The sequence below is a fragment of the Lipotes vexillifer genome, unplaced genomic scaffold (genome assembly GCF_000442215.2).
Source record: "Lipotes vexillifer unplaced genomic scaffold, Lipotes_vexillifer_v1.1 scaffold45, whole genome shotgun sequence".
In the NCBI taxonomy this organism is placed as follows: domain Eukaryota; kingdom Metazoa; phylum Chordata; class Mammalia; order Artiodactyla; family Lipotidae; genus Lipotes; species Lipotes vexillifer.
Genome location: NW_006796259.1, coordinates 1143996 through 1158972, shown reverse-complemented (window position 1 = coordinate 1158972; position 14977 = coordinate 1143996). Strand labels below are relative to the sequence as shown.

The following is a 14977-nucleotide window of genomic DNA, read 5'->3' as shown; positions in this document are numbered from 1 at the left end:
CAGTCTTGGTCTGCTGTCTTTTGATAGGCTAACAGTAATGCATTTTTCTCTGCTCATCTTTTTTACCCAGCATCGCTGTAACTTCAGTGGTTTTTGCCAGAGACCTATCTTTGCTACGGCCTGGGCACTTTTTTTTTTTTTTTTTTTTTAACTTTTTAAATCTCGACACAGTAATTTGCTTCCTTTTAAAAGAACAGTTTGCTCCTATGACCTTGCAATCCAGGCCCTTCTCTGTACCTCCATCTAAAGTCTTCTGCATATTTCTTGGGTTTTGTAGTCACTTCTTTTACATTTTGAAGTTAACTTTTCAAAAGTGCCTTCTTATCTTCTTGTTGCCTTTTTGTCTTGCACATTTCAGAGACACTGATGCTCGACATTCAATTTTTGGCATCTGTTGTATGGAATACCTTTAATATGAGAAAAAAAAAAGAAGAAAATCCATATAATCAAGAATCTTTTTTATTCTGCTAAAAAGAAACCTTGAAAACACACACACACACACACACACACACACAACAATCAACAACCAGTTTTTGTTATTATTTCAATGCTATACTTCTTTGTGCTTTAATGCTTTGAATCTCAAAGCATCTTCCTTGGCTTTTGTACATTTTTTACATGTTTTTCTATTTCTCTGATACTCTTTTTTTCTTCCATTTTTTTTTTTTTTTTTTTGGCATCGGTCATGTTTTTTGATCTTTTCTTAAAAGGTAGAGCAGATTGGTTGAGCATTTTCCTTGGTTGAAAATGTTTGTATTCCACAAAGGAAACATAGTGGGTCTGCCTTTTTTTTTTTTCTTTTTTTTCTTTTTTCTTTTTTGAACCTAAGTAAAGAAAATGCTCTGACTGGGTGGGACAAGTGCCTATAATTTTCTTTTATCCAATGATGTTGTTCCAGTTCCTAGTGGTCCTCCTCGCAAAGTCGAGGTAGAGGCTGTCAACTCAACATCTGTTAAAGTCTCATGGCGCTCACCTGTGCCCAATAAACAGCATGGCCAGATAAGAGGATACCAGGTGCATTATGTGAGGATGGAAAATGGTGAACCCAAGGGCCAGCCCATGCTGAAGGATGTCATGCTGGCTGATGCACAGGTAAGCCTCTGAAATTGCATATGTATATTTTTATAGGATAGGATTTATTTTAGTCTGTATCTTAAAAGGGACCCCATTTAAATTTTTTTGGCGTGTTAAAACTCCTATACAAAATTCTAGCTTTTTTAAAAAATTGAATTACAGTTGATTTACAGTGTTGTGTTAATTTCTGCTGTACAGTGAAGTGATTCAGTAATACATATATATACACATTCATTTTTTATATTCTTTTCAATTATGGTTTATGACAGGATATTGAATATAGTTCTCTGTGCTATACAGTAGGACCTTGTTGTTTATCCATTCTCTGTATAATGGTTTGCATCTGCTAATCCCAAACTCCCACTCTATCCTTCCCCCACTGCACCTCCTCCTTGGCAACTACAAGTGTGTTCTCTATGTCTGTAGTCTGTTTCGTAGATAAATTCACAAAATTCTAGCTTTCAAAACACATGATCTGTATTTACCTTCTCAATCAGAGTTGACTTCAAGTGAGGAAAAGTGAATTTGAAATGACACATCTGATTAAAAACATGTAACTGTTTTCTTAAAATACAGATGTACGGCTCTACAGCTATATCTGAGTTTGCCTTTCTGACTTCAAAAAAATTGGTTGACTTAATTAAATCAAAGGGAAGAATTTCAAACAGCAATTTTGCTGATAAATCTTTCTGCTGTGCTAAAAGTATTTGGAACTAAGTTGATCTAATTTCTAAATGTATGATTTCTACCACTGAAGAATAGACATTCTTATTCAGGGGAAGGTATCCAGATAGTATTTTATTTAGTATTTCTTTGCCAAATTACATATCTAATGAAAATAATTGTTTCATTTCCCAGAAAATGAAGATAATGACAATGATAAAAATTAGAGTTTCTCAGGGTATTGATGAGATCCCCTATGCTGAGCCAAATGAAGAAAACTATTAAGAGTAGTTGAGAATGTGAGAAATTCTATCAACCCTAAGGCAGTGATTTACAACCATGTAGTCACGATTTGGTTTTGTAATATGTTGTTTAAAACAGACATTAATTTTTTTTTTTCAGTTTTTAAAAATAAATTAGAAGTGATTCAAAGACAGTACCATAATAAATCTACCTATACATATTTTTCTGAAAGGGAGAGGAAGATTTCAGTTAAGAACTGCCCTACTGGAGATTATACATAACCCATGGACTAGCTTACCTCTGCTTGTTCCAATGGCGATGATGTATTAGGAATAGGGGAGAGCTTTGCTTATCCAGCAAATTGGTAGCCGGGCATGGAAATGGATGGGATTAGTGAAAATTTGAAGCGAAAATTTGAAGCAATTTCAATTGAAAATTCCTTCCTTTGTATGAAGGTGGGGAAGATTATGAACAAAGTTGAAAACTGCTGTGCCAGATTGCCAGATTTTGCCTTCTTTTCTCCGGGAAGATAACAGGGCTATAAAGGGCCCTGTTTTTTTACCCCAATGTCTTTACTCCAAAGTCTTAATATAATCAACTCACAAAGGTACTTATGTTTGCTTCAGTTTCGAAACATTCTAACTAAAGGGGTCTGGCTTAGTGACTAATTTATCTTCCTCAAATCCAGTTGTATGGTTTTGGTTTGAAGGCCATTTCTATAAATTTAGTTGGAAATTCATAGTGTCCCTTAAGACTCTGGAAAAGGACCACTGACTTGCTTTTTTGTAAATATTTATTTTGCACTGCCCATAAAATAGAAAGTTCTTCTAGTATAAAATGAATAAGGCCCTAACTGCTTACGTTTTATTTGGTGCATCTGCAATTATGAGAAATAAAACGATACGACCATCATGCTTTGATGTCCTTCAGTTCATAGATAATCTTACATTATAGAACTGTAGTTCTGTTGCTGTTGTCATTGGGAATATGGTTAGTGAAATTATGTGATACAAAATGCCTTAAATATCAACTCAATCTTTTTTTTTTTTTCCTCCTCTTCTACTTTGGCTTTTCTTTATTATTTTGCTGATTTTCTTTGTGGTGTTGTTTTGGTTTTTGGTTTGTTTGGTTTTTGCTCATTTCATGTTCTCTTTAACTATTCATTGAATTTTTTTTACATCTTACAGGACTTCACTGAGACTGTACATTTTCAATATTAATGAAAGATGTTAACCTAAATAGTGACTTGAATTGTGTAACCTGGATAGAAATCAAAATAAATGTCACAATGTAGTGTGCATCAGCTTTTTGCTATGCCTTATTGATTCATTCCAATGAACCATGCATTAAAAAAAATTAGCCAGTTTTAGTCATAACACCATAGAACATATTTACTTTTAAACTTCTCAATTAGGAATGAAGGTGGCAGCATAACACACATATACTCTTTGGAATTATGTTGTACACACCTCTTCAGTTGCTTATTTCTTCTACTTTTTTAATCTAAGGAGGGCACCATTGCCTTTATCAGGCTACAAATGTCTCTTCATTTCTTTTCATTTTGTTTCCCTCCTCCCCAACCTTCTTAATCTCAATCAGTGGGAATTTGATGATACTACTGAACATGTGAGTAATTTTTGGCTGCTTTTTCAAAACAGATTATAAATGGTTGTTTTTTTCCTATACCCATCTTTCATTTATCTGTACTGTGTCATCACAATTTGCTTGGATGCATGAACTAACAAATTATTTTTTAAAGTACTTCCACTATGTGGTACACTTTTCATTTTGGTTTTTGTTTTGTGAAATTGCTGTGATGCTATTGATTGCATAAGAAATATCATGAGTTCATGTTGTTTTGGTGGCTGCTACTAACTCTGCCTTGTGACACAGTTAGAGGAGGCATGCTTTTAAGTGGAGGTATCACAGACGAGAGATGTTAAATAAGTTTGTTCTGGGCTGCTCATCAATCCTGCTCCAGAGTTACATATTCAGTGCGTAACATGACCTGGATATGGCACTAATTAACTCTATCTAGAAATGGCAATTCTCTGTTGTACCCATACAAATTTGAGTGAAATTGCATGAGTCATGCCAAGAGGCAGAAAGTAGCTTACTGAGTGAAGAATTTTTTTTTTTAATATTTTAGTGAATGGACTGTGTTTTTTATTGAGAGTTTATTATGTGTAAGGTACTGTGGAGGACACAAGACGTGACACCTGCCTTTTAAGTGCTTACAGTCCAGGTGCCTAGGAAGGATATAAAATTCAAGAAAAGGTCCATAAAATACAACAAAAGTGATGACCTCAAGCAATGTATAATTAATTAATATTTGAATGGCAATATCAGTAAGAGCTGTGAGTTTAGAGACAGTGGACCAGGATGGTAGAAGTCCTGAAACTTATTTGAGAACTTAACTGACAAGTAGGGATTGAAGAAGTAAAAGTGTCTGTCTGTGTATGTTGGTGAGTTGGAGGTAGGAATGTACTTGTAAAGGTCAGCACAGCAGAAGCAGTCAGTCAAGAGTGTGGTAATAGTCAGGTGACAGTGAGCTTGGCAATTTGACAGGACTGAAGGATTCAAGTTAATAAGTTAATACCAAATACTACTAAGAGATTAAATTTTAATATAATGTTAGAAAAACCTAACGTGTCAAGCTAAAGAGCTGGTCTTTAACTCTTCAGTCCTGGAGAGATATAAAAAATTATAAAAAGGAGCAAAAAGATAATGGCTGGTAGGAGGTATTCTTTTGTTCAGTAATTTTTTTTTTTTTTTTCCAAAACACAGGGCTCTTGTAGGGATTCTTGGTAAATATGATGGTCAAGCTATCACTTCTCATGAAATTGACAGTGTAGCAGTGTTTTATAAACTTCTTTGACCATGACCCATAGTAAGAAATGCATTATATGCCATGACCAATTCATGCATATGTTTAAAATAAGGGTTTTACAAAACAATACCTTACCTTTAAATATATGCAAATTTTAATATTCAAGTATATTTCATTTGTTTAAAAAACACTGGTCTTGAATGGCTAAATTGATTTCATGACCTACTAAATGGGTCATTACCTGAAGCTTAAAAATCAATAACTTAATGGATAGATTAGAGGGGAAAAAAAATACAGTAGACAGGGAAACAGAGTTCTTTTCCTAAGTCGTGAAGTAATAAAAATTTTTTTAAAAGTTGAGCATCAGAAATGAAAAAGGGACAGTTATGATCAGTGTTTTAATGGAAGAATGGACAAAAACATACTAACTAGCTAAGAGTTTGAAGAAGAAAAAGGGACCCAAAGATCACTCGTAAGTTTTGAAGATGCTCCACCATTTATTAAAATATGGAAGTAAGAAGGGGAGTCTGCTTCCGGGAATGACCTTTAAGCTTTAATTAAGTTGAAGTGGAGGTAACACTTGATAGTCAAGGGAAAACGTCCAACAAATATTTACAATGTATTGGGCTGGCCGACAAGTTCACTCGGGTTTTTCTGTAAAGTCTTACAGAAAAACCCGAACAGACATTTTGGCCAACCCAATACATGCCATTGGAGCCCTGGGGGAAAGTCAAGGCTAGAGATGAATTTAGGATATAGGCAGAAAAAATTCTTTAAGTTTTAGAGATGGATCCAGTTTTTTTTTTTTTTTTTAGGGCTAGAGAGAAATGCAGCAGATGAGTGACTGTGACAGAACATCCGGGAATGCCAGCTTTTCACAGGCAGGGCCAAGAAGAAGTCAAGAAGGGGCAGATGGGCTATAGGAGAACAAAAACAGAGTGAGGAGCTGTGGCCCTGATAGCAGTCACACTACCCCAGACAGAGGGTGCGGAAACCACTGAGTAAACAAGTATGCCCACAGCTTAAAGAAAATGTAAACCAAGAGGTGATGTGATCCAGGCAGAGAGAGGTGTGTCCAGCTGAGATTAGACCATGACAGAGGGCTTGAACCTTTTGAGTGGCACTACTTACATTATCCTATCACAACCTGTATGAGAGGAAGGACGTGTGTGGTTAACCCCAAATTTATGAATGAGAAATTTATGGAAGGCCCAGGGTACGTAAATTGCTTGCCGCAGGATTTGGTGATAGAACCAGGCCTCGCTTCTTTTTCCTCCTAGCCTGGCCTGCTTTCATCAGTAATTCTGTGATATCAGGGGGACCTTGGAAACAATAATGTTGGCATTCACCCATCATAATTTTGGGAATCGCCAGTGTACCATCATTTTAAATGCCGCTCTCCAGTGGTTCACTTTGTTTTTATATTCTCTGTAATGTTAGTGAAACCATTCCTGAAAATACAATCTCTCTCCCAGATTTAGTCTATTCATCTGACAGCGTAGTATTTCCAGTGGCTCTTCAGGATAGTATCAGATATTCTTGAATTTCCACACTGGTAATATTCCTACACCTTCGAGAAAAGCATATTGTCGAAAGCTGTCATCCCTGGGATCAGAGTCAACCCGTGAGTTCTATGGTGCCCATTACAGCCTTGCACAGAAAAATCCCACTGTTTTTCACACAATCGAATCCATTCACTAAACTCTCACTTGCGTTGTCTTTAGATGCTAAAGACAATGGCGTTCTATATTTTCTTAAATTTATCTGTATTCAATTTGAAAACATAGCTGTGCTAAAAATCTGAAAGGTTCTTTTTTGGGTTTTTGTGTTTGTTTTTGTTTGTTTTTGCTGTGCGTGTATGTAGCACCAAGGAAAATAGCTGAACAAATTAATAGCACTCTATCTAAAGAGTCATGTAACTTCCAATTTAGAAGAACAGTTCTGTGATTATCTTCTCTTACAGCCACCACAGCTTTGGGTCCTTACTAAGAGAAAACTAAGAGTTTTGATAAGTAGTTTGTGATACTTAACATTTCCTACATTGTCGGAATTAATTGAACACATATTCGTGATGTAGTAGAACAAGCCCTGTTAATGTGGTTTTATGGTCGGGCCTCCAAATCATTAGAAAATTCTCCTTAGTTTATAATGATTTTAGCCCATAGCCTATACAACTAACCAATAGTATATACTATTTGAGTCCTAAGAAACTTCTCTGGCTCTCTGGCTATCTAGGGCCAACAGATCAGCCATTTGGTAAAATATTTACATGGTGATAATACATACTGTTGGGCATCAGCCCCATCAACAATCTGAGGGCCAGGCTACAGTGCAAGCACATGGAGAGCAGCTGGCATATCATAGCAGCTAGAGTATGGATTGCTCACTACAAGCCACACATGGTTTTAAGTGTTTACCCAATATAGCTCATTTAATCTTTTAGTAGCCCTAGATGGTCCTAACATTCCAACTTTCACATGGGAGACTGAGGCACAGACGGGTTAAACTCACTTGCCCTGAATCGCCAAACTAGTAAATAAGGAAAGCCATGTTTAAATTCAAGAAATCAGGAGGTCTGACTCCAGGTTTTGTGGTTTTGACTACTACCCCTTACAGCTGCCTCTTAGGATGGCTGAAGACCCCACTTCAGTGTCAGCATGAAGACAGATCATCCATAGCATGAGCTCTAGGCATGAAACTTCCAGTGCTTGGCATGGCTGCAGGGAATGTTTACGCATGCGCAGAAGGAAGGTGGCTGCCTTGATTGTTCCCCCAGGGCATTTGCAGTGTACGTTTTGAATCAGTGTTACTCTCTTGTGTCATTTCAGGACATGATTATTTCTGGGCTACAGCCTGAAACTTCCTACTCCCTCACGGTCACAGCCTACACCACCAAAGGAGATGGAGCTCGCAGCAAACCCAAACTGGTGTCCACCACTGGGGCAGGTAACTGTATCCGTGCATATATGTATCTTGAATATGTTCCCGGCAACAATAAGGGTAATTTTCCAAATGGTACAGGTGGTTTTGGCCAGAGGGAAGAAAGTACAATGGTCACCTTTAGTGATTTTTGATATATAGTTCAGAGGGTAAAAATAACTGAATAACCATGCTTTACCCAGATTATTCAATCACTCATTCAACAAATATTATTTGAGGACCTGCTGTATCGGGCACTATTTCCAGTACTTTGATAGAACAATCAACAAAACAAAAAGACACTGACCTCCTGAAATTTATTTTCTGACTAACATAATTAACTAGTGAATAAATGAGTTTTATAATAGTAAAATGCCAGGAAGTGATAAATTATCAAAATAAAGGTGTGTGGGCATTAAGGATGGGGCAGTCCCTAAGGATTGTTTTAGAAAGAGTGATGGGAGATCTCTTAAGGGCAGGATATTTGAGCTGAGACTTGAAAGACATGAAGGAGCAAGTCCCACGAGGGTCTGGAAGGCAGAGCATCTGGGAGGGAAATCACGTGACAGCTTCACCCCTGCCCCCCACCCCCCCACCCCGAGCAGCAAACCTTGTTAGAAGAGCTGCTGTCTTGAACTGGGTTGATGACTTGAAGTTTTATTTTTTGTCATTTTCTCCTCCTCACCCCTTGCTGTGGGGATTCTAAAGAGGACAAATTGCACCAAAGATGGGAAACAGAAAAGAGAATGGAGAAAAGCAAAAAGACTAATACGAGATTGCTCCTTTCTGAAGAAAAAAGCTTCTTAATGCTATTTAGTCTCACTTTGGTTGGCCACATTAGGAAAACAGCATGTCGGAAGACCTGACATTGTAAAACCAATAAATTAAGAGATAATTACAGAAGGAATCTTCTTCAGTCCCTTTATGTAGAAATCTCCCGTGGAACATTTAAGCTATGATTTGATTTATTCCTCCTGAATCACTTCTCGCACAACTTTTTAGGAACAACACCTCGATTGTAAAGGCATAAAGCAAGGAACAGCTGTGAGGTTGAGGACCCTCCTGGGTGCTGTGCTCACGGCCAAATTTGTCTAAATGTCATAAGATTTGCCTCGCTTATATCCCGCCACCTGGAACTGCCTCAAGCAGCAGGATTACAGATGGCAAAACTCCTTCAAGGCAAAATCTTCTGGGCCTTTTTTAAAAAAATACCACCGTTATCAAGTTTATTCAGTACCCTGCATAGGAGATACGGTGCATGTTCAGTGGGGACATGCTGACTGTCTAGCTATGGAATCAGCCTCTATTGGAATGTAGACAACCGAGGGTACACCCCTGAAATTGAACCCCAAAATGAAGAAAATACATTTCCTTCACCCATATTTATAACTGTGTCTTAATAAGGCTGAAGTGTCTTACATGAAGCATCACACTCCTTTTGCCCATAAGATGGGGAGGTCCTATAACGAGGACAAAAGAGTAGAGGATTTATCGCCAAGGGATGCGAATCCTAGAACAAGGAATGATATTTTGCCTATTTTAATGTCACTAAGATTAGCTCATCACTTTTTAGTCACCATACAGAACATTCTTTAGAACTGTGGATCTTATATACAGAATTATTTTGCAATACACAATTTTGCATTCACAATTTCAGATCTTACTTAATCAGTGGAGACTTGGGTATTGAGGAAATGCTTGTAATTTAGATGTCTGCACATTTATTTTCTTGAGACCTCCCTGCTGATCCTGGGTGGGAGATAGGAGAATCCAGATTTATAATCCTTCTAAGGGAAAAGCTCTAGTTTTCTTTGCTGCCAACCTATAGTAAAAAGACCATTCTAAAGTCATTATTGAACAGATTAATTTGCTTTGTTTTATATAGTATTACAAAAATCCCTTGTATGTAGATAACTATGAAGAATTACTGAGTTTATCTCACAGATGTGAGCTCCTAATAACCCCAATTATAAGGGCATTTAGTTATAGCTTCCATGGAGAATTCAGGAATTCTTGTGAAATTTTATTTTAATAGTAAAATTCCTGGTTTTAGGATATGTTTCTGTATAATACATTGTTTCTAGAATCTGTGAACAGTCATATCTTTGAAATAAAAACACAGGCCATAACTTTAGCAACCCATGTAGGATTCGTGTAACCTGAGGGATGCTTTTGAATAAAATGTTGGCTTTTATGTTTCAATGATTATGACATTTTTGTAGTTTCTTTGTTAATACTCCCATTGCTCTGTATCATGATAATTGGTCTACTGCCTGAAATCTTGTGGTTTTAGGCATATTCTTTGGTTTGAAATTTTCTCTATATTTTTACGTGAATTTCACTACTGTACTGAGGAGCTATGTTTAAGGATGAGAGAAAAGATCACAATGACATAGAGAATTTGGAAGTAATAGGCTTAGTTTCAGTCATTTATGATTGTTGCTACTTAGGTGCTAAGTTAAACTGAAGCTAAGTTTAGAACCATTGGGACTGAGTGCCTTGGTTGATCTCCAATGATTGCTCTTACTAAGAAGAAGTAAAGGGCAGCACATGTGCACCACTTCTGAAGTCATGAGGGATTTTTAAGAGGAAGAATACAGTAAGGCGATAAGAATAATCAAAAAGGCAAAAGGGAGAGGAGATTATATGTCATGACGTAAGTTAGAGTTATAGCTTATTTACTGTGCAGCTGGGCCTTCTTCTTCCAATAAGTTCACTAACACGCTGCTAAAAATGACCTCCCACTCCCAGAGTAAGTATTTAAGACTCTTTCCTTTTGCCAGTCCTCCAGCTCCTAGGCTGGAGTAAGCAGACCCACTGACCCTGCCACTGCATGGCCTTTCAAAGTGGTCCACACAATATCCCTAAGGCATGAGGAACTTGGACCCACCTCCACATGCAGCACCGTCTACTGGTCCTCCTCATTTCTCCACCTGGCGTATGCACTGATCAGAGGACAAGGACCCTGCATTATCCATCTTTTATTTTCCCACCCAAAGGCCTACATGCCATTATATAAGTCCTTACGTTAAAGTGAGTAGTTGGTAAATGTTTCATATGTAGAATTTCTGGAAGCCAGAGGTGGAGTGGGTTTCATTGCCGATACGTGCAGTTTTGGAGAATTCTTTTTAACCATTCATGCAGTGTTGTAGAACTCTCCTCATTCCTTTTCCCTTTTTTCTACTTGTTACTCCCTGGATGAAATACCACAACTGCCCATAAAACCCTTACCCTAGCTGCTTTAAACTGCATCTACTATTCACACATTTGGGGAGATTTTAGGTGTTCCCTTCATGTGGCTAACCTCTCCTGAGGCAATGCTGGGAGTTCTTCCTCTATAGCTGCCTCAGCTTTCATTTCTTTCTTGACTCCTTCACTAGTGCATCTTGTTGCTTCCAGGCCAATTGTCTCATAGTTTTCAGGCTCAGTGAAACTTCTGCCAGGGAAAGGAGTGACTGTCCTGGCAGTGGAGAGCAGACTGAGGTGCTTCTGGCACAGCAGTGGGAACCAGGAGATCAGAACTGACGCTCTTACTTCTAGAGCATTGCTTTGATTTCACGGTACCAAGCCCACAGTGTTTATATCCCAGAACAAGAAAGGGCATGCCAACATCAAAAACAAAAGGCATTAGTGCAACCTAGGCTTTGACTATCACAGAAGAGTAGATGTACATTTTCATAAGGCCATGAGATCTTTTTTCTTAGAATTAACGAGTTTGTTAAATTTCTCCAAATTTGTACCATAGCAATATTATGAAGTGAACCACCAGATAATAAAAACATACTCATATGTGGCTTACAAATATTATTACAATACAACCTATATTAGTGGTTGCAGGAAATTTTAAATTGTTTTATTTATCCTCCCTTTACATGCATCTTATAGAAACAAGGTGCACAGTGTATTTACTATGATGCAGTTCTTCATGACCAGAATTTTGAAAACTTCTGATAAATATTTTTAATAAATTATATTGTCCCTGGAAAATGTGGAGACCTAATTGTTATGTTTTTCCCCAAAAGTTTCAACCAGGTTTTGTTTATTGAAGGATGTATTTTCTGCTGAAAGGCCCATTTTTTTCTCAGCAGAGTCTCAAATGTTTAATTCTTGATGTCATTGATATTTTAATGGGCAAATCATGTAAATACTATACACACATAGAGAGAAATTAAGGATACTTGCCAGTATCTATTTTAAAGTGATTTTAAATGAAAATAATTTTAAATATATTTAAAATAAAAATAAGTAATTCAAGCAGTCACCAACTTATGAATGGGTTTGTTCTGAGAGTTGCTTAGTTGGTTAGTAAGATATCGGACACACCTTTCCATGAGAAACAGTGAGTCTACAGTTTTTGTTTTGGATTGGTTTGGTTTCTGGGTCGACCTTCAACACGTGTACATAACTGCCATTGAAAACTTCAGGAACTATTTTCCCACACTTAATGAACCCACTTACTGTGAACTTATCCAACCTGTGAAACAAAATTATTATATTACTTCATTGGTTAAGGTTAGAAATATCACAAAGAATGTGTTCTTGGACAAAGCACACCACTACTGGGGTCTGAAATATACAGTGAGCAGGTTAACCAAGTAATTTTTGAAGTTAATATTCTGTATCTTATCTCAACATCTTTCTAGTTTGTTTTTGTTTTTAACTTATATCTACATCCCTATGATACTATTTTTCATTGCCTGTGTATTTTTCATTGCCATTAGTGTAAGCTTTCCTCCCTTCTGACCATATTGTCTCCCCTTTCTATTAACTTATTTTTAATTCTGGTAATACTCTTTTCCCCTCCCTCATCTTTGGACTATTTCCAAAGAAACTCCTGGCTCTGTGCTGTTTACCACTGTCCTTGTCTGTGGATTCCAGGAATAATTACTGTTTGTTAAAAAAAAAAACGGTTGTAATAATACATTGAGTATATTAGACCTATCCACATATCTAACTTATTTAACTTGAAAAGAAATTATGTACTTAGCCCCCGACCACAAAAACCTTAATATTCTGATTATTAATAATTATTATTATTAAGGAAATGTAAAACACTGTTCTAAGACTTTTACATGCATTTCGTCATTTAATGTTCATAACAACAATAGGGTGTAGGTCTTAATATAATTCCTATTTTACTAGATGTAAAACTTGATGAGGATGACTGGTGTGGATGGTATAAACAAAAAATGCAGATTAGATCCACAGTAAGTCAGAGCAACATTATTTTACGTTACTTTTTTTTTTTTTTTTTTTAAACTTATAATCAACACACTAGTTAAGTTGTTTGGGCCATGGATTCAGACAGACCTATGTTTGTCTCACAGCATCCTCACTTGTTACGCATCTAACTTTGCACAGTTTTCTATCTCTCTGTTTCATTTTTTTATTATACGAAGTGAAGATAATAACTAAGCAGGGCACATAGTCAGGAGTGAAGGATGTAAATCAAGTGAGATACTACATGTAATGTTCTTAGTACAGTGTCTGGTACATTGCATGTACCCAGTAATTAAATATATTTTAATTATGATTCTTATTAGCTGTACCTAATTGGCTAATCCTTACTGAGCTTCATTTCTCTGCGGCATGAACCTCTGTGTGTTAAGATTCGAAATGTGAAGATGTTTAAGAAAATCTCCTTAAATTATCATTTCAATAATAATTCCTATTTTCTGTCCATTATCAAATTCTAATATCTCACCCTACCTTAAAAGAGTATGAGAAGGAGCATGTTTCCACAAAGGTATATAGACCGAGCCTTGGCCTTTTTTTATAAGTAAAGGCATGGGAATGCCCATGGAGTGGCATTCCCGTTCATCAGTGATTGAAATGCAAACACCCATGTAGGGTGGTCTCACCGCTCCCTCCTGTGTGCTCCAGTTCCAGGGAAACCCCGGCTTGTGATTAACCACACTCAGATGAATACTGCTCTCGTTCAGTGGCACCCCCCTGTGGACACATTTGGACCCCTCCAGGGCTACCGTCTAAAATTTGGCCGGAAGGATATGGAGCCACTCACTACTCTTGAGTTCTCTGAAAAAGAAGATCACTTCACAGCGACAGACATCCACAAAGGAGCATCGTACATCTTCAGGCTCTCAGCCAGAAACAAAGTGGGCTTTGGGGAGGAGATGGTGAAGGAGATTTCTGTTCCAGAAGAAGTCCCAACTGGATTCCCTCAAAACCTCCACTCAGAAGGCAGCACGTCAACCTCTGTCCAGTTATCTTGGCAGCCACCTGTCCTGGCAGAGAGAAATGGCATTATCACCAAGTATACCCTTCTGTATAGGGATATCAATATCCCTCTTTTTCCAATGGAGCAGCTTATTGTTCCAGCTGACACCGCTCTGACACTCAGTGGCTTAAAACCAGATACCACATATGATGTAAAAGTACGTGCTCACACGAGCAAAGGCCCCGGGCCATATAGTCCCAGTGTCCAGTTCAGGACACTGCCTGTGGATCAAGGTAGGATTTGTCTGCTTACGGCCTTTCTCCCTTAAAGGAATGTCGGTCTTTGGAAATCAGTATTTTGAAGCTGTAAATAACTGATCAGCGCATTCATATTAATAGGTTCAGCAAAAGCAAAAAGGTAAAGTATGTAAAACTTAATATGTTTTGGATGCCTTAGATTTCAGTTAGAGAATGCCAAGCAAGTCTGGCTGACAGCACCCCAGTGTTCTCAGGTAAGGACGACACAATATAGTTGACTGAATGGGAGAGAAAGGAGAGATCTTTATGAGAATGAGGTATTAAAATGAATGCTCTTAACAGGTAGGCAAATCACACTTCTCTGTCCGATCAAAGTAGGTGGCATCTAGCTTAAGCCCTCCTGTCCATGGAAAAGGACAAGTCATACGTTTTTAGGAGTAGTTTAAATACACTGTTTTTCCTTTTCCAGCAGTGTTTGCAAAAAATTTTCATGTCAAAGCAGTAATGAAGACTTCAGTGCTACTGTCTTGGGAGATTCCAGAGAATTATAATTCTGCCATGCCTTTCAAAGTAAGTTGTTTTCTAATGTGTAAGAAGATATCACTGGTAAAAGAGGAGGGGGCAGGTCACTTGGGTGAGTTACTTACAAAGCATACAGACTGCTTTGACTCAGCCACACATACTTGTTATTCTCTCTGTGGCTTTCACATAACAGACTGAGTCTGGCTCTTTGGCAGTGTGACCTTTCCCCTCTCAAGAGGAGGCAGGAGCTCAGACCCAGGGCCGGCATTCTTTGTGGGTCACCTAGCACTT

General features: G+C 37.6%; 1 protein-coding gene across 5 annotated transcripts in view; it reads left to right on the top strand.

Annotated features, from left to right (window-relative positions):
* PTPRD (protein tyrosine phosphatase receptor type D) overlaps nt 1–14977 on the top strand; it is a 418376-nt gene that overhangs the window by 245576 nt on the left and 157823 nt on the right. For 4 of the 5 annotated variants that reach the window (XM_007468403.1, XM_007468404.1, XM_007468402.1 and 1 more), the window contains one exon: nt 14637–14734. In XM_007468403.1, the coding sequence (XP_007468465.1) occupies nt 14637–14734 (98 nt within the window). Of the gene's footprint in view, nt 1–14633; nt 14735–14977 lie in introns of all 5 variants that reach the window. The other variant, XM_007468405.1, reaches the window with a different exon arrangement.